The 21,735-nt window shown below is 35.9% G+C and overlaps 1 protein-coding gene across 4 annotated transcripts in view; it reads left to right on the top strand.

The window, feature by feature from the left end:
* Positions 1-21,735, top strand: part of LOC123717128 (integrin alpha-PS2) — an 87,808-nt gene that overhangs the window by 23,930 nt on the left and 42,143 nt on the right. For all 4 annotated transcript variants that reach the window (XM_045672982.1, XM_045672963.1, XM_045672973.1 and 1 more), the window contains exon 2: positions 1,393-1,553. In XM_045672982.1, the coding sequence (XP_045528938.1) occupies positions 1,393-1,553 (161 nt within the window). The remainder of the gene's footprint in view (positions 1-1,392; positions 1,554-21,735) is intronic.

Raw genomic sequence — 21,735 nt, 5'->3', positions numbered from 1 at the left:
AGTCTTTATCCTTATAAGACAAGCGGTCGCTTGACAAGTACGAGTTTTAAGGAAACGGTGTTAATTTTTCAAAGTGCTTTGCGATTGTGCGCAGGCGCTTAAAATATCCCCCTCTTCCGGCGACGAAAATATCTTTGTCGCCCTGCCTACTAGTGCTCACCGGTTGCGGTTAAACTAAACAATATTAATAGCAATGCAAGTAGAATACAATTAATATATAATAACCTAATTAACTCCTGCGCCGGTAATTATACCCTTTTTATATTTTAGAGCTTATTTTTCATATTATTGTAGTCTAAAATCGTAGTTACTTTAAAATATCGTGTTATAACTCGTAAAAATAAATATTATTAGAAACAGTTGTCTGTTGGTGTATGCGTTTTCGGGTCTACATTTTATACTTGATTACTAATTTCCACTTTTTATAATTAAAATTGAGCTTCATGGACACGTAAATTGGATTAGCTGAACACGATCACGTCAGATTATTTAGGACTAGGATTCTAGTTATACAGGCATGTTTTGTATTTTCCCAGATTTCCTGTCACCACCTTCAAAGATTTCCTCTATAAACAGTTCTGAATCATAGAAACATAAATACAATTTGGCGTGTTGTGAACGGGGATTGAACCCGCGCTATTTGCGAGTTGGCACTGCGCCAGCGCGGATTGTCTGACCTTATTTTAGGCGTTGGATACATAATTAATGGATCTTATGATAAAGGGCTCATTATAAAATGAAAATTCGTTTATTAATACCGTAAAAAACTAAATTTCGCATAATTTCATATTCAAGGTCTTCCTAAGTTTTTTCTTAACTTCATACTAATAAATACACTAAGATTTACAAACAATATAATATCTAAGAGACATATGTCAACGTCTCTCTCTCTCTATCTCTTCAGTCGGCAGCTCATATCTGTACGTTGTAGTCAGCAAAGAAACATTTGGAGCGCACAATTGTTTCCACCGGTTTCTGTCGAGCGCCTCTCTTAATAGTGAATAGTTTTGAGGACGATGAATCTTTCACTTGATGGGTCTATCTGGTTGGTGAAAGACCATATGATCTTTTGCCTTCTGTGTCACCAAGCACGATCAATTTCTCCAAGGTCTCATCGCCTCTGCGCATTGTATGATCGAATAATTCGCTGTTCGCATATGGTAGACAGAAGAGTCATGCGGAGTTGGGTCAGAATCAATGTATTAATTAATGAGAATAAGAACAGAAAAGGAATGGAATAATTTGTAATGTTATATGAGCCGCTGCGGGCTTGTTTGGAACTAAAAAATGAAAGCGCGGTCAAACTATTGCGTTACGTACATTACTATTCTTACTAATCGAAACAGCAAAGACAATAAATTACAAGCGTGTCTAACCTATTATTCTTTCTAGGATCCTAGTGGGTGCCCCAGAAGACGAGCCCTACCAAGTGAATGGTGTGAAGCGACCTGGTGCAGTATATCGCTGTGAACCTACCAGCCGAGCCTTCGCTTCAGAAGATCTCGCTAATCCCTTGGAGCGATGCAGATTGATGGAGTTTGACAAGAACAGAAGTAAGTTTTATTTCTTTCACAGGCTACCTACCATACATTTTATTATGCCCTGTAACTAAATATGATAGTATATATGTAATTTATACCCATTATTTAAATGAAATTATGTCTGTGTTAAAAGAGCAGTAAGGTAAATGTTAAGGACATAACAACGCAAACTGTTATGTCTCATAAATTGTTTCAATTCTAACATTAAATAGTTTAATTTTAATATTTGTTACCCCTCAGTCATAAGGTTATCTTCGCTCCTGTATAGAAACTAAGCAGATTCCTTGTCCTAAATAAGCTTGAGCCATCTTTCATATGATAAACTATGTATTAAGTTCACGTTTCCGACCTTCCACCCTCCGTCGTTCATAAGATGTCACTGTCAGACCTAACTGAGTCTACAAATTGCCATTGTCTACAATACATTACTTACTTAGTTGGAGGTCGGATACAAATCTCCTTTGGAGGCGTTCAATGGACATAAATATTTTCTATGCTGGTGGCTGCGATTTATGAACGTCGTGTTTGAATGGTGCTCCCGCGTAGTGTGACAGGCGAGGCGCACGCGCATTTGATTTACAATACCCCATGTTTAGGTAAAAGGCTGGCATTTGTTTTGAATTTGTCAAGATCAATTGAATTACAGTTCCTACTCGCCGATACTTTGTACATATCTAAAATAGTAGAAGGCTTAATTTATGAGATTCTCCGTAAGAAGCATAATGCCTGGCATTTTATTTGGTGATTAATAACACCGTTTATTATCACAATTTTAAGATTTATTTTAATTGAATTATATAGTCAATATTGTCATCTTAAAAATGAATATTAAAAGTGTCAAATGCATTCTGTAAATATTTATTTGAACAAATCACATATTACAATAAATTACCCATTAATAACACAATTCTTCATTATTACCGGGAGTTATAAGTAATGTCACGAGATACGTTTCGAATCTATTACTTTGTAGTCCCTTAATAACAGTCGTTGTACTGACAGTCTTTTAAGGTATAAAGAACCATTGTTGTGGCATTTATGTATGTCCTTCTGTCATAATATTACTGTAAGTCTTAGCTAAGTGCTATGAAGAACAAACTAAATGAATAGAAATGGTAACAAATTTTACTTAATCTTTGGCCATCCTATTAGTTTTAAACATTGCTTTGCGTGTAAAGACTTTCTGTTGCTCGAAGTTGGTAATACCTACTTACTACAAAATTATGTTATACGACAGATTTGCCATTTTCCCTTATCAGGAACAAATTACTTAGAAATTGTTTCTGATACACAGTTAGTAAAACATATAATGAATGAATAAAGGGGCACCATTAAGGTGTTTGCCATCGCGATTTGTTTGATGTCACCATCCTATCAGCGTAGGGTCTACCTCAGTATCGTTGGCCTGCTAAACCTCTCCATGTAGTTACTGTTTTCGTCCACTTGTAATCTATGAGGCGAGCATCAATATTATTATTGTAAATATATTTTTTTATTTAAGAGGCAACGGGTAGGAGGCTCCCCTGATGTTAAGTGATACTGCCGTCCATGGTACGCTCTTTTCATGAAGGACCTTGAGTCGAATTGGATCGGAAATACTTCAGTGGGAGCTGGTTCCACACATAAGTAGTGCGGCAAAACTGCCTTAAAAACACTCAGTTGTGAAACGAGGGACGTCGAGGTGATACGGGTGAAATTTCGTGTTCTGCCTTGACGTCCGATTATGAAACTCAGTCATATCCAAACAATTCCTCTAAACACCCTCCGGTTTTAAGCATACATGTTGTTTTATAAATAAATTCAATGTATATGTACATTTGCTCACGAAACACATTCTTGTTTTTATAATAAACTAGCAGCCCCCGCGAACTTCCTTTCTCCTTAATGTGGTTTTAGTTAGCCTTTATACCGTGACACGAAAGAATAATTTCACTATATTATCGTCACTATAATTTGAATTTGATTTACACTTCGGTTTAAGTAACAAGTGGTTGGCTATGCTAACACAAAAAATTAAAAAAGTAGTAATAATTGAATTTCACGGTATTTCGTTTACTACAAAATAAATTTAATTTATACTTTTGCATCAAAACACGTGGTAATCATGATATTGAATTGTAGCTTATATGACACGTTTGTCGGTTTACCATAGCAGTGCCATCTATTGATTACTTACTCAATCCAGTCGAAAAGTATCGACATCTGTTAGAATCTTTTGGAGTTAACAGATAATTGTGACTGTGAATTAATTATAGACAAATATTTTGCAAGAAAATAAAATTGCGACTGTAATTAAAGATCTAAGCTATCCTATCTCTTAAGTTGGACCAGACTGCTCACGGTATGCCAATTTAATTTAATTTAAAATCGGTCAAGTAGTTTAGGAGTCCATCGCGGACAAACATCGTGACAGGAGATTTATATATATTAAGATTAATTAATAATGATAGCTATTTGCATAGAAATATAACATCAAGTTTCAAGTGCTACTAGCATCGTATTCGTTGGTGAAGATTCACAGAAAATTAATCCCATCTTGCTCTTAATTTCTTAGCTTTCTAAACGAACTAATAAGCTTTCTAGTGAATCGAGTGTTAATACGATTTTATTACGTTAGAAATCTTCGTTTGTGGGTCATATTTTGGTTGGGTGAGTTCAAGTGTAAATATTGTTTTGATTTTGGATATTTTTTTCAAGAACTTAGTTTCAATATAGTTTTCATAGTTCAATACAGATGCATAATTTCTCTGTATTATATATAGTGATCTATGATAAATGATCTAAATAATCTATTCAATCACTCACTTTATCTTGCGTGAAAAATCACTTTAGTGAAATAGATAAGACGATTGTGTACAAACCATTGTCGATTATCATAATTCTATTGGTGAAATCCTGGAATAAACTGTTAGAGATGGTATAAAGTTTGTATCGACGTTATTATACTATAAATAAAAACTATTATATATGGTATAAGTTTATTTGAGCAGCGTTGGCCTAGTGGCTTTAACGCGCATCATTTTTTCCTCACAGTGGTTGCCTGGAAAAGGTCTCTCGAAAGCGACAAGGCCGGCCGCACATACAACTTTTATAAAAATAAATGAACATATACCAAATACTTGGTTGAATTATCAGAATATTTTATTTTAAAACTAATTAGAATACTAATAATATAATATTACAATCATCTCTTTGCAACGAATTAGCTAACTACATATGTATATCTTTTTAGTAAAAGTCACAGCAATGCCCATAGAATTAAACAGCTTTCTAATCTCAAATAAAAGTAAGCTATGTTTACAATAATTACGCAGACGAAGCCGCGAACTGCACCTCGTATAGAATATATCGACAAAACGTGACCTCACTATCTCGTAGTATCTACAGATTCCGATGTTATCACATTGAACCCGCTTATCGTTAACTATCAAATTAAACAATAGACTGCTCCCATAGTACACTCTGAACCTTACAGTTATATCGGAATAATCTAATTAATTTGAATATATAATGGAGTTTGGTACTGTTTATTCGAAATATTACTTTTATAAGTTTTCTTCTATTTAGGAATTGAATATTGATTTTTATATCTATCCCAGATTTCTGTAGATGATATTGATAATAATAATTGACAAAAAAGCGACGGAATGACAAAAGAAAACGAAGAAGACAAATAAAAATATGGGAAGATGAAAACTGAAGAAGAAGAAAACTTATAAAAGTAATATGTATTTCGTCGATTTATCTTTGTCTTCTCTCACAATGTGCCTTTCCCATTTCAGTCTTTTGCTAGAAATAACAGCATTTCTAAACTTTGTCATGTCTTTTATTTCTTCTAGTTTTACTCTATCCTTAAATATCGGACCTAGAACACTCCCTTCGATAGTCTTTTGACATATAAACTATATTTTCTTGTTTGTCATAAAATAATTGGGCACGAGTAATTAGTAATTAATTACTTTTATAAAAATTAAATTGTCATGTCTTATTTAGAAAATGTCTTTATGAAAAGAGCGCGAAACTTATAAAACGAAAGAAAAGCAAATGAAACTACTTTTTTAATTCGATTAGTGTATTTTTTAATAATAATACGTTGTATTTCAGCAACCTGTTAAAGAAAATATATTCATATGTAAATGTGACAACATTTTTACCTACCCACGTGTTTACCAAATTGTATCATTACCGCAGAGATTTGTACTACAGTACTTACTGAAGGTACTATCAGCAGTTTATTCTCTATTTAGAAATCGTTTAGCAAATCATAATAGTTTTTGTCACATAAGTGTTATGATTGAATAAATATAGCGTTTCTGAGCGCAGATTTTAAACATTAAATATGTATTTAAATTTTTTTGTAATATTATAATTATTGCAGTAAATTATTATTCGCTACCACTCTCCTCTCGCTTACCCCGGGGTAACTTATTTTTTTTATTTATAGCTATAATTTTAAGTTTATGCTACCTATGCTGTGTTTAATGTTTAAAATCGGCGCTGAGACACCCCTTGTGTATATCGTTGCTTCTTTGACTCGTACAAAGCAAATCATTTTTTTTTAATTTACTGACAAAAGACACGTAAGCACCTAAAGCTCTTAAACCGAAAATTTTGCTGATTGTACCTACGTGGGATCGATATTTGGTAGCGTGGGCTAATGTGTGGGCTTCGGTTACGCAGTGACTTCATTGACAACTTAGTTTACAATTTTGGGCCACGATAAGACGCCTTCGTAGCATAAAGGTGTACAGTGGAGGCTTTATTGTATTTTGAGATGATGTCACTCACTTTGTGCAAATAAGAAATGTCGTAATTTGTTTACAGTAATCTTAGCCTTTCTAGTCTTTATGTTAATCTCAGTATAATTATAAATTACTTAGTTTTGCCATTCTTAGCCTATAAAACTAAGATTTATTTCTATATATTGTCTCTGCACAAAGACACGATTTAATATTACGAGCTTAACTTAAGACTAAGTAATATAAAATTAACCTAATTTACTAAAAAGGACATTTGACGTAAGACTGTAACTAATAACACGTTTACAGTCTAAGTTTTTTTTGCACTTAATAATAAAAGTATGTATGTATGTATATCATTAACACAAAAGCGTTAAATAATTTGCAATTCTTGATTATGATTGTATTTCTGTATTGGACGCAGCATAACTGAAGAGTTTTAGGCTTCTAAGAAGCAATCCTTTAGGATATTCCCACCGTTTTCCTTCAAAAAACTTTCCACTACGATTACAGTACAGTACACATTACAGTTAAAAACCTGTAGTACAAAACAAATCACGAACACGATAATGCGAATCGATGCGCGTGGGCACTAACTCGATACATCCGGTACTTAAAATGGTCACAAAGACAACTTTCGGGAAACCAAGCCCAAATGATTTTAACGGGTAAATAAGCTTTATAACTTTATTTGCAATGGACCTACGAGAAATATACATTACGTGGATTTTAATAGCCTTACCATTGCATCGTTTGAAGAAGACGAAAACAAAATTAAAATTTATATTATGAACGTTATTAAAAGACCTTAATATTAATAAAAAAAGCCACTTTAATTCTATACTATAAAAAAATACAAAATGTGATGTGTCTTTAGTTTTCTTATTATACACTTAAGTCTACCTTAGTTATTGTTATTTCTATTACTTTGTGTTCTGCAGTTTTCACTAAAGGCCTCCTCCTGAAATATTCATTTGGATTTGATCTTTGATCCTCCATCCATTTATCCCCAGACACTTTTATGATGTCGTCAGCCCATTGCTTTTGCTTTAGTCAACATTATAAGGCAGTTAAGTGAATACTATACTGATAGTTGAATATTGTATTAGAATAAGAATGTTTATTAACTGCTACAGACAACATTGCAATAACAAACAAAACTTGACTGTAAAGAATACAATCTTCGGATTTGATGTGAAATCTACAATACATACAATACAAACGCCCATTTAATAAATTAAATAATTTTACTCTTCTGATAATAAAATAGTTTTTAAACCCCAATTAAAAATATCTAATCGCTCCACAAGAAGGTCTCTGCACGAAGTTTCCAATGTCCGTGTGAACTTTTGACCATCTCTACTGTCAGGACGGGTTGTGCTCTCGAAGGTAATTAGAAGTAGTTGAAACAATGGTTGTTTGATAGGATTTTTAAATTGAAGAGAAAAGTAAGGCTTGGTACAGACTTTTTATAGTATACTATAACATTTTTATCAGTGTTTTTTTTTTAATTTTAGTACGAACGATGAGTCATATATGTCAAAGGTGTATTGTATTTTGACATACGGCAAACATATCGTACACAGAAAGTATAAAGTTACTTATCAGTCATTGTTTAGCTCTTACGGTTACTGTAATCCTTATTGTCCTATAACCCCTAGATGGGGCAAAGGGCTCCACAGAGAAAGTCCATAGCGTCCTCATCAGCAACTATACGGCGCCAGGTTTGCCTGAGACGGTCAAGCATCTGCTTTCCTTGCGGGCTGCAATCAAGCGCCTGCTTGGGGATATACCTGGGATCCATTCGGAGTGTATGGGCCTCTCCATTTCTAATTGGGTCGCTTGATCTGCTGGGGTCACCACAAAATAGTGTTGCTATAATTCAATCATTTCAGTAATTTAGGTAATGGTTTAGTTTGTGTCCAATTATAAGCTTAAACTCGCAAAACGAATTGAGCTTCAGCTAATAATTGAAGCATTTAAATATTTACATTATTTAAAAAATATATTGTAATTATTCGAGTGGTAGGGACGAAATATTCCAAAGTTATTTGAAGCGTGTAGTGGTATGATTATGGGGATTTCATTTGGCTCGAATAGCTTATTAGGTACATGCTTTTTAACAAAATCAATTGATATAGTATTATCAGTAGTGAATAAATACTATTCCTTAGCATTTTGGTGAATATCAAATATGTACTTGTACGTTGAACGTGATATATTAAAACAATCACTGAAAGTAAATATTGATAAAATCACTCGTGTTAATGATTATCGTGTTGTCATCACAGCATCCTACCGTAACTTGATATATTTCCGTTCGCGCCTCCTTTGATCGTGGTTTTTGTCCTGGTTAGAGCCCATTAGCATAATTAAAAAAGTGTGACTCAGATTGTCACAACATCCTATTTCCGGCAAAAATACCGGAAGCTCCTATATAATAAATCACACATTTTAATGTAGCTTCTATTTCCTAGACTAGTCTAGTTCTAGAGCCTTTGCTACTCTAACCGTTCGTATTCAAATAGACTGCGCACGCGCAAGAAGCACAGCAATTTCGCAACCGCCCTTAATGCGGTTGAAACAGGAGCTTTTGACACCCAATCGGATTATGATGTAGTAACATTGGTCACGTATTTAATGTTGTAATTTTGCGGTGAAAATTCTACAATGTTGCATATTTAATATAATAAGCTGAGAAACGGTAAAGGACATAATTTGTACAAATATAAAGTATTTTTATTAATAATATTAATGAAATTGGAAACACGACGACAACTTGTTGACAATGTAACGATTATGATGTTTGTCTTGCTAAACCTTAGGCGTAAATAAGTTCCGGTCTTACGAAATTAAGAACATCATAGGCGAGAAGTAACAACCTTACCAATCTTAAAAAATAACGTAAGTTTCGTTAGGTATTGATTTAGCAAATTGGCGGATTTCTGAAACTCTTACATATATACCACATGTTTGCCGGTATAAAACATGACCTGAGCCGAAGTTCCATAGTCTGTAAACATTGAAAGTAGAATTATAAATAAACTTGCTTTAATGTTGTCCAATTATTTTTATTTAAATTAACTCAAGGAATTCAAGACTTTTTTCGATTTAAATAAATGTCACCGTAGCCCTATAAACATTTTTCCTAACAAACTAGCTATTTTATAGGTATTTAACATGTTGTGTCGTTTATGAATATGTAAATAATACAAGTAAGGAAACTAGTTTTGCCAAAACTTGAATCTAACTTGATCGATGTCATTGCCAATAAAGGCCAATTTAGGACGAGCTTGTGATAATAGCAACCTACGTGGTTGATACCTAACTATATACCTAGTAAGAAAGTTGACCCGAGTAGACTTAGAGAAAATTCCATACCCAAACTTTCCTCCACCTCTCTTCACCTATGGTCCTACAGAATTTTTGAACAAGGTATCTCCCAAGGTGCTGGTGCTAGCAATTGCTTTATTCATATTACAAAACTTAGATATTAAGCCAAATATATAATTTTTTTATTTTATTTTAATAATAATATATATATTCACATATAAGTGCGAGAATATAACGTGTGAGTGAGAATATTTTTTATTGTCTAGTGAAAAGGGGCACATTAAATATGATATTTATCTATAGATGATACAAGACTTTGAGATATTTTTTTTGTTGTGTTTTCTATTATTTACGTACATGCTTATATAATATTAACTTAATGTTTGACGATTGCACCTTAAATGTTATGTCCGACTATTACGAAAGCTATTCATCTTCTGTGTTCGTGCTGTACTGTTATTGAGTTCGATTCCTGTACAAGACTAACACATCGCCTTTGCGCGCGTAAATCAATATGCAATGTGGTGTGTCCGCTCTGCAACATCGGATCATAGGCTAAACACAAAAGCGGCTTATAAAAGTACCATAGCAAATAAAGCGTTGTTAAAAAGGTTTCAGCGAATAGACTTTGTTCCTTTTAATATATCGGGTTCTTTATAATTATCTACGGATTTAAAGTTCTCTCATTATCACTAGGTTTAACCGTATCATCACCATCATCAACAATGACTTCACCGTCAACATCCCGTTGTGGGTTTTAGCCTGCAGTATATTTCGCCATCGCAATTTTAGTGCTTCTTGCGTTCAACTTCGAAAGCCCCTATTGTTTCAAGGTCCTTGACAACTCCATTCCATCAACGCAGCCTCGGTCTACCGGGTTTTCTCTTGCCGCAGGGACGATCAGTAAGGTCCTTAGGGTTCTATTGTTCGCCATTCGGTGCTCATATAGCTCATAGCCATTTGGCTGGTATGCGCTTCAATGTTTCGCTTAAATAAGCGAAACATTGAAGCGCATACGTCAAACACCGTCGTTGCAAACTGTCTAAGCTTCAAGATAGTTCTTATCCTTCTTTCCTATTGGTGTTACCAGTTTATTCGTCGATCGTGTAGAACAAATAAAAAGGATTTCAATTAAGTTTATTCGTTTAGGATGCGCAAACATTAAGTTCACTGACCCCATAACACATGTTATTCACAAGTGCACATTTGGTTGATTTTCTTTATTGATATTGCGTGCCTTACATGTAAAATTGATTTAATGAGTATTGGTCGAGCTCAATGAATCTGCTTCAAGCAAATGCATATATCGTTCAATTCAATACTCGTATAATGGCGTGGTAACGAACACATTTATAATATATTTTATTATGAAGATTTTCAAAGGACCACTTTGACTTATGGTATAAGATTTTTCCAATAAATATTTTCTCTAGAAATGCTTACTTGGATAAATATACGTAAATAACGTGATACCTATACTACTATACACCAATTAAACAATTTTAATATAATATAATAATAAAATTAAAGTCATTATTTAAGAAGCTAGAGTTTTTCATGAGATACAGATTAAAAAGCCTTCCGCCAGTTTGTCCCCTTTTTTATTTTATAAAAAAGCATTGTACTGCGCCGGTACTCTGTAGGAATATACAAAATAGCAATCCCGACGCGAGGTATTATTCAATTTCGATTTAGTTCCCTTAATATCCGTAGCGCTGATGTCAACCTTGCAATCGATTCAAATGCGTTACGGCTCCAGACACTTTTTACCAACAATTGGTCACTTCCTAAGTTTTGACAATTGGAGAGTGATGGTCTATGTTCAATCCGCGCAATTGGCCCAAATTAAATGAATTGGCCCGCTCCGCCCGAACCACTTGTTGCTAATTGATGCTCAAATAACGTAAGCTTCCTATTTATTGGTTGGGGACTAGTTTACGTTGAAGGGCCTTTAATAATTTGAATAATAGCGAATAATTGAAATGCTTTTCTATATAAGTGTATCTAGAAGAAGATGGGTGCAGGGGCATATGTGCAGGTTGAAAAGCGTAAGCGAATGGGGACTAGCAAAGAGGAGGTGGGGAAATACATTGGAACGGATATGTTAAGAAAAACACTTTTTGAACGGATTAAAGCTATGTGTTATTATTAAAAACGTATAATTATTTACATAATTCTAAATTTTAATTTTTTTCCGACGTTTCGCGTGCTTTTCAGCGTACGTGGTCACGGTGACCGCTGTTGAAACGCTGTTCTTCTTAATGTGTAAAAGCTATTTTAACAAAAGACAATACGGAGATGTTGCCCAGGATGGATAAACTTTGCAAGAGATAGGATGAAATGATGACTAGAAAGATTTTTACTTAAGAATAATTTTGTATTATGTGTGTGTGTGACTGTGCCTTGTACTCAAATATCAAAAGACAGTAGTAAAAACAGTTATGTTTTTCTTTATATAGCATTACACTTCAAATATTAGGGGAAATCAATAAACGGACAATTTTATGCTTGGCGGACCTCTTGAGTACTGGTTTTGAACAAATTCGGAGCGCGGCCGCAGCGCATCAATGCCTCCGGAGTTTATTGTTTGTTTTGATAATATGGCTAACAGTTAGTAATTTTTCAGGTCAAATCAATAAGTACCATTAAAATTGCAAAATCTAAATATTGTTTTATGAAATCGTGAAGTAAAAAAATATAATTTTAGGACCTGGGCCAGAGTTTTTTCTTAATCCCATTGTTAAAAACCAGTACATATTGGCTTAGAAATTACCGTGGAAAAATCATCTCATGGTTCATACAGTTATTAGGTATTTAGATGATTTTCATATGATACAAAAAAGGCGCTTGAGAGCTGGTATTGTCACTCACCACATCAGATTTGCCGATTACCAGCTGTTTTATAAAGGTGACATTAGAACACTGTAAGTACCAGTTAGAATACGGCGTACAAAAATACATAATATTTCATTACAAATATATTTCAATATATTTGATCTACTATTTTGTTAAAAATAGGCAGACATGAGCGAATTAATAAATTTAGAATCCTCCGTCAGAATGTTAAACAATTTTTATTACTTTATAAATACAAGTTTTTCACACTTGCTGTTTATTATCTTATACATGTGCGAAATTCAAACAGAGGACTGTACTTTAATATAAACAAATGTGAGTCAAGATATTAACTTCTAATATACAAAATTCTCGTGCCATGGTGTTTGTAATTAAACTCCTCCAAAATGGCTCAACCGATTTTCGTGAATTTTTGTGTGCTTATCGGTTAGGTCTGTGAATCGGACAACATCTATTTGTTATACCTCATATTTTTTTTATTTTTTAGACAATTTTTTTTATGATACTGCGTACAATATACATACAACTCTTAATTTTGACCTCTCTAGTATCAACCCTATTTTTTATTTGTTAATTAAAAGCTTATGAATTGAACTCTGAGGTTAAGGTAAATAGAGGAAAAATCACTGAAAAACCTAAAAGGTTTTCATTCCGGAAAACCGAACAGTCTCTGGGATGGCATAGCAAAATGTTCCATGTTGGTTTGTAAATACTAAAAAGGTAGGCTAAGTAAAATCACATTTAGGAGAAACAAAGTTCGCGGAGGCAACTAGTATTGATGTAAAATGTTTTTAATAAATGGTAATGGAGATCGAAAGTGTTAAATTAATCTGTTCAAATATAGGAAAAGTTTTCTTTAAAGCAATGCTTTATATTTTAATTTTATCATTATCGAACTCATAGGATTACAAACCCAAATCGTATAAAATTAATCAAACAGGAAATGCCTATACAGTTAATAGATAGTAGTTTGGTTTTTAAGAAACCATTTATTATAACCATTTATCATAAATATTGTATAGTATAAATATGTAAAAAAAATATTCTAAACGAAAAGTATCAATAATTTTTTGTTCTATTTCTTTTCCCAATCTGAGATATATCTATGTGGGAAATTGTGTTAAAATCGATACAATAAATCTACTTTTAAGCAAGAGGAACTGTCTGGTCTGAATAAGAGCCTCGTGTTCATTAGTCAAAACTCAGTAATGAACAGTCATTAATATACTTATTCATAATGTTCGGCACACCTGTCTTGACTAATAACCCGAAACATGAAGGGTGAATCCCTTTTTCTAGTCATTAGACATTTTTATCTGTGTATCCTAGCGTGACAGAGTGTTATTTGGTTCATTACGTTTTCATTAAAATAATTTATCAATGTAGTAGTCGTTTTGACATAGGGGGCATATAATAAACATTAAGATTTTATTTTTAAGTAAATAGCAAAAAGGTTAGTCGACATCATAGCAGATGGAAGAGCTGATAGCTACCTCGGACAAAGAATTAGTCTAGCTATTCGAAGGGGTAACCTGCCAGTATCTTCAGAACCTTGTCTAAAGGGACTCCTTTTAATAATATTTTTTTATAATAATAATTTATGTTATCTATGTATTATGTACTATTAATACAAATTCATTACATATATCTCTCGCAGTCTACGATTGCTGAAAATCACTCAAAACGTCGAGTTATGGTAACAAGTTTGTTTGTTATTTGTATTATCCTCTTAAACACTTAACACTTAATGGGTACAATTTAAAAGTGATATTTATGAAATAGAAGCAAAAAACATCCTTATGTCAATCGAATATATAAACTATTTAAACGGTCTAATGTTGAAAACAGGAACAATCAAACCATGTATGTGCTTGGACTTTAGTTACAAATACCTTTGGCCACGGAGCATGATTTTCCATAAAAAAGTACGTAAGTACTGAGTATACTTATGTTAATACAAACACTGAAAGGTACCTATTTTTACCACTACTCAATATTCTAAAATTGATGAAAATAAATATATTATTATTAAAAATGTACTCGTAATAAAGGTAATGATTAATCTACGCTATCTTTTAATAACTTCCTACAGATCTTGACATTCATCAATATCTGATAAAGACGACCCAATATGGCGTTCAATATTAGTTCAATGACTTAATTACCACAGTTAACAAATTGTCGAGAGTAATGTCTTAATCTTATATAGGCTGTTTAAAATTGAAACAATCGTTTTTGTCTTGTCAGTACGGCATGCAGCACCAAATTTGGTAACTACAGGATGTTTAAAAATCCATATGGATATTATGGCTTCATTAATTACAAGTATTTATCATTGTTCTAAGTTTGGGTGTATGTAAAATTAAGCATAATAAAACAGATATTCGAATTATTGATGATTAAATGTTGCATGATTGTAATTTTAAGTAAAAGGGGTAAAGAAATTTGTTATATATGTTGTATGCATTAATATTGTGCTATATTATTTCTTGCTAAATCTTTCCAAAAAAATATATCCAAATTTATCGATTATCAGTATTATACATATAGTTAATATGTGATGATGTGTGTGTGTAAATAGTGTGGGATTAATGGTTCCTATGATCGAAAATAAACAATTCTAAAATATAAATTAGTTACAAATTCAATAGATTTAGACGTAATTTCAAATATACAGTAATTATAATTGTCTTAACTAATATAATAATAATGAAAGTAATAAAAAATAATAAAAAGAAAAATAAATCAAATTTAAAAAAGTTTGTCCCTGTGGCAGTGTAACTTTAGCTCCAGAATTTCCTCGCTTATTATTGCTTACTTATTCGTTGAGTATAAACAAAGAAGAATCAATCTTATTAAGAATGTTGTGGTGTCAGAAAATTCGTGTCTTAGATGAGCGCGTACCCTCAGGGTAAGTTGCAGAAACGAGACTTAGCACTTAGAACGTCCCGTTTCGTCTTCGTGAACTAATGAAGAGTGCACTTCTATCTACACATACGCTTGTGCACTGTCTTGGATTGATATTGAAAATTACGCAATAGTAACACCCCGTAAGTTGACAAAAGAAATCAGCCCACTCCGTTAATTTTAACAATAAAAAGAGTGTATAATTTAGTGGTTGCGGTAAAAGGTATGCCGTGAATGGTATCGCGATAAACATCGAGCTTTCGGCGATCGACGTACAAGGGAGGAGCTTTATTGGGAAGTTAAATTAATTTTATTTACTTTATCATTTTGCGAGATTGTATAGAAGGCACACATCGTTAATTGCTTTGTGATTGGGCTGTCTTTACGGCCAGTATGAGCTCCTTGCTCAAACCTTATTTTAACTCGTAAAAAAAAACTAAATAAAACCAAATTATACCTTGTTCCTTAGTCTGTGTCTTAGTATGATAACAAAATAATATAAGAATTTATTCTAGTAGAGTAGTAGACACAGGCACAGGAGGCTCATCACCTACTTGCCTATTAGAATGACAAATGATCATGAAACAGAGATCATCTGAGGCACAGACCTTAAAAAGTTGTAGTGGCACTGATTTATTTTTATTTAGATTATTGAGAAACCGTTCTGGTTACCTAAAGGTGTTATATTAGAGATAAAACTTCCTGTTGTTAAAATAACTTGACTTATAATGTTTTGGTAGGTTAGTATATAGGTACGTAGTAAATACGATGGGTAGTAAAACAAATCTAGTAAAGAAACTTAAATCCAAAGCACTTTTTAAAATCGTTTAAAGTAAGGTTGGCATGTGCGGCATGTTATGACTAATATCGCGTGCCAATAGTGAAATGCTTCGGCGTGGTTTTCCCCTGACTCATTGTATAAGCTTTTCAGACGAGTTTGTTTGACAAATGATAGGAGCAATGTTAAGCATACCTCTAGGGTGTCATAACTTAAACACGCACCAATCCGCATTGGCAATAATAGTTAAAAGGGGTTTAAAATGGACCTTCAATCGAAGAGCGGTGTTGACCTAGTGCCTTGAGCGAACCCCCCTGAACCAGTTCGTGCACCAATTGACTATTATATCTATGAGCGGATTTAACAAATGTTCAGTAAAGCAAAACATCGTTTACTAGTGGGAGTGCCATGCTGTTGCTTTCGGGCTTCAGCCAATCGGGCAGGCACGACCGGGGCAGTACCACTGTCTCACAGAAAACCGGCGTGAAGTGATGCAATAGGTTCATCTTATTGTACTCGCGTTTCGTGCGGTGAGTGAGACTCCCGGAGCCCATCAATTCCCCCCTCCCCCAGAATATGAAGATGCAGTTTAAACAGAGATTATCCCAGGGGGGTACCACACGTTTCCGCTGTGGAGAATCCCCCTCTGAGCGTCCATCATCGGAACAATCAGTATTCGGTGGTGGATGCACAGGCTGCCCTTCGTATTCTGGGGTGGGCAAAAACTGCTCAAAAAACTATAAGTTTCGATCTCGGGGCAAACGGAAGAATTTACCGAAGGCATCCCCTTCCACGCTCTCAGTGGACTTTACCAATGTTAGGGGGCTCAACTCTAATCTTAACGCGGTTCACTTTCACCTCGAAACTGCGAAGCCGGCCTTATTCTTCCTTACTGAGACTCAGATATCCTTCCCGGCTGATACTTCCTGCCTCTCCTACCCGGGGTACAAATTGGAACATTCATTTGTGCCGCGGGCGGGAGTTTGCGTGTACGTCAGAGAGGATATCTGTTCTCGTCGCCTCGGGTCGCTTGAAGGAAGGGACCTATCTAGCCTCTGGCTGCGCGTAGACTACGATGACCATCCGCGATTCTACGCATGCCTGTATAGGTCCCATAGCGGAAATACCGAAACTGAGCGACTCATTGAGCACATCCAAATGGCTACAGATTCCCTGCTCGAAGGGGTTCCTACCGCTGAAATCGTGATACTTGGCGATTTTAACGCTCACCATGCCGATTGGCTCGGTTCGGAAACCACCGATCACGCGGGAAGATCCTTTCACGACTTTGCTTTAGCTTACGACCTGTCACAAATGGTCCCTGCGATTACGCGAATACCAGATGTGGATGGTCATAAACCCTCTTTGTTGGACCTTCTGCTGACCTCACATCCGGAGACCTATCAAGTCTCTGTTGACCCGCCATTGGGTTCATCGGATCATTGTGTGGTCCGGAGTAATGTGCCTACTACGCGCCCTCCTCGGCCCCGTTTTTCGGGTTGTCGTCGTATTTGGCACTATCGGTCAGCAGATTGGGATGGGATGCGGTCTTTCTTTGCGTCCTACCCTTGGGGGCCTATGTGCTTTTCGTCGGAAGCTCCAGATTCCGTCGCTGCCTCTGTCGCCGAAGTGGTTCTGCAGGGCATGGAACTTTTTATTCCATTCTCTGCGGTGCCGATCGGTGGCAGGTCACAGCCCTGGTTTAAGCGTTCTTGCAAGGCGGCATCGCGTCGAAAGCGAGAATGCTTTAATGCATGGGCGGAAGCGGCGATATCTCGTGATGCCAATACCAGCGAACATAAAAAGCATATAACTCAGCCTCCAGGTCCTTCAAACGGGAAATCGCTAAGGCAAAGTCAGAGCACATCGCCAGATTTGGCGAGAGATTGGCCCAACTCCCTTCTGGGACCCGAGCCTTCTGGTCTCTCGCCAAAGCTGTACAAGGGAATTTTTGTCAGCCATCGATACCACCGCTGCACAGAGAGGATGACTCGCTCGCCCACACTGCGAAGGAGAAGGCCGACCTCTTGGGCTGTCTCTTTGCGTCCAACTCGACTTTGGATGACCGGGGGAGATCACCACCGGCGATTTCGCGGTGTGATAACTCAATGCCGGAAATCACATTCCAGCAACGTGCTGTTCGCAGAGCACTATCTTCCTTGGACATTCATAAGTCGAGCGGGCCGGATGGTATCCCTCCAATTGTGCTGCGTACATGTGCTCCTGAGTTGGCTCCGGTCCTGACGCGCCTTTTCCGGTACCTGTACTCGCTCGGCACTGTCCCGAAGTGCTGGAAGACCGCTTCGATACATCCGATCCCTAAAAAAGGCGATCGCACTGATCCATCCAACTATCGCCCAATCGCAATAACCTCCTTGTTCTCCAAACTAATGGAATCCATTATTAATGGCCAGCTCTTGAGTTATCTAGAGGGCCACCAGCTGATTAGCGATTATCAGTACGGCTTTCGTCGTGGTCGTTCAGCTGGTGACCTTCTAGTATACCTTACTCATAGATGGGCAGAGGCAATTGAGTCCAAGGGGGAGGCACTAGCGGTTAGTTTGGACATAGCGAAAGCCTTCGATCGGGTGTGGCACAAAGCACTGCTCTCGAAGCTACCAGCCTACGGGCTTCCTGAGAAATTATGCGACTGGATCTCCAGCTTTCTAGCCGATCGGAGCATCAAGGTCGTCGTCGACGGAGCATGTTCCGACCTTAAACCCGTGAATGCTGGGGTCCCACAAGGCTGTGTTCTGTCCCCGACCCTGTTTCTTCTGCATATCAATGACATGTTGCAACTTAGCAACATTCATTGCTATGCGGACGACAGCACTGGGGATACTCTTTACACTGGCCGGGCAGGTATTTCTCGGGCAGTTGTCGATGAGTACCGGAACAAACTTGTGTCTGAAGTCGAAACTCTTTTACGTCGAGTCTTGGACTGGGGTAGACTAAACCTAGTCCAATTTAACCCCAAGAAGACACAAGTTTGCGCGTTTTCCGCGAAAAAAATACCCTTTGTCGCTACTCCTCTTTTCGAAAACACTCTTCTTGAAGCCACAGCCAGCATCGGAATACTTGGCGTTGACATATCGAACGACGTTCAGTTTCGCGGTCATTTGGAGGGAAAGGCTAAATTAGCCTCCAAAAAGCTTGGTGTGCTCAGCAAGGCGAGACGGTACTTCACTCCGGGCCACCGCTTGCAACTCTATAAAGCGCAAATACGGCCCCACATGGAATACTGTTCTCACCTCTGGGCGGGGGCTCCCCAGTACCAGCTCCTTCCACTTGACCGTATCCAACGAAGAGCGGTTCGAATCGTCGATGACGAATCCCTCTCCGAGCGGCTCGATCCTTTGGCGTTGCGTAGAGATGTGGGGTCACTCTGCATCTTCTACCGCATTTACCATGGAGAGTGTTCAGAGGAGTTGTTCGGATTAATACCTGCAGCTGAGTTTCAGCATCGGACGTCGAGGCAAAATACAAAATTCCACCCGTATCACCTCGACGTCCGACGTTCCACGACTGAGCGTTTCTCAAGGCAATTTTTGCCGCGCACCACCGCTATGTGGAACCAGCTGCCCACTGAAGTATTTCCGAACCAATTCGACTTAGGGTCCTTCAAGAAAAGAGCGTACAAATTCTTAAAAGGCCGGCAACGCACTCGCGAGCCCTCTGGCATTGAGAGTGTCCATGGGCGGCGGTATCACTTAACATCAGGTGAGCCTCCTGCCCGTTTGCCCCCTATTTTATAAAAAAAAAAAAAACGTAACCGTCAGACACAAGATATATAGTAATCTAGAGCCGTGACCATGGGCATCTGGTGTTGTTTATTTAAGCGCTTAAGATTAGTACTAACTTATTTGAAGTTTGGAGACAATATAATAAATGGCATTTCACAATTTTACAAGCAATATTGCTACGTGGTGTAAACATAAATTATAAAAAAAATACTGAAATGGATACGAAGCTTTGTAGAAGTATTGTCACTTAACACGCTATTGGCAGAGCTTTTTAAAGGTTTCAAAGCTTCCTGCGATTCATGTGGATTCCATTTAGTCTAGACTGTATAATTTTATGTACAATTATAATAAGTGTAGTGTTGAGTCCCTAATTTTTATTTTAATGTGTTTATTTTTTATGATATACATTTCATATACTACACATATTTTAATATAATTATTTGGTAAAACGAAAAATAAAATAAATTTGTACATAACCATGAAAGTTAAGATTTTAAAATCTTAATATAGAATCCATTTATTACTAAAATATTTGTGAGTGCTTACATCGAATGCTTCCATTATGACAAGTAATTTCTCATTAGACATCAGTCATAGTTAATTTTTTGTTCCGCGCTTAAAATAAATGGCCGTACTATATAGTCCATTACGATTGCCACAAAATATGACGTGATATGCGGTAGCTAATGACACAGCTTGTCATACTTGGTACAGTTGCATACAACAGGCAATCTGACGGAATTTTTTATTACGATTCAACTTACTTCTTATCGGGCTTTTATAATGTAATAACGGCGTTGTTAGGATGACCATGAAACAGAGTGGGTAATCTAATCTCTATCGGTTTATAAACCATCAGTTTCCTATTAATATGGCAAATTTTAGAATGCTGTTTTTCTTTGGTTTTCAAGTAACTATTATTACATTAGTATTGGGAATATAACTGAAATAAATAATATTAAACTTACTCAAGGATATGAAAGGTCGTACAAACAGAATCTTAACTTGTTTAATAGCTTATTAGAAGCTAGACAATTATGAATAAAAACTTATATTTAAGTCATATGACCTGGCTTAAAAAAAATTAAAGCAGTTTACTTTTAACTGTCCATTGTAAGTTAAAAGGTTGTAAGTTAACCCTACAGGGTCTAGAGTGGGGAGCCATCCCCTTGTGCCAGGGTGTGACGTCACTTTCGAAAATAGTTCTTTCTGAAAAAAGGATTTTATAAGCCCCATAAAACAATCAGTTTCTATTATGATTACATAAATATTAAAATTTTGTGTATTAGTTAACAATTTATTGTATAACATTCGTAACGTAATCTCGTCTTAATCCGGACGTTGTATATTTTGTTGTTTCGTCTAAACGCACTCGACTATTTTAATGCGTGACACTCGCTTGGTCCAAAATAATAAATATAATAAATTGAATACAATTAAAATACACGTTTCTTGGCCACTTTTTTATTAAGAACACCATTGAATCGAAATGTTTTACTATAAAAATCTTCAAACATTTAGTAAATAAATAAGTTAAAATCTTTCGTTTAAAGTAGTTTCAGTATACGTATTGAATCTATTTTCCATTCATCATCCATTTATAAGACACGCCTAGCTCGAAAAATAATTAAAAATAATTAACGCTTTCACTTGGATATTAATCATAACTGCCTTTTAACTGTACAAGAATCTTTAAAATACTCTTGCGCGATAAGATGCATCATGAGTTTGTTTCCATTGTTCGACAGTTTAAAGAATTTAATGCATTTTTTCGTAGACTGTTTGGATTTGCAGTGAATAAGTCCCGGATGGATGGAGAATGTTGTATGACTGATAGT

Source organism: Pieris brassicae, chromosome 2, assembly GCF_905147105.1.
Source record: "Pieris brassicae chromosome 2, ilPieBrab1.1, whole genome shotgun sequence".
Classification (NCBI taxonomy): Eukaryota; Metazoa; Arthropoda; class Insecta; order Lepidoptera; family Pieridae; genus Pieris; species Pieris brassicae.
Note: the sequence above shows the minus strand (reverse complement) of the source record. Positions and strands in the feature narration are given on the sequence as shown.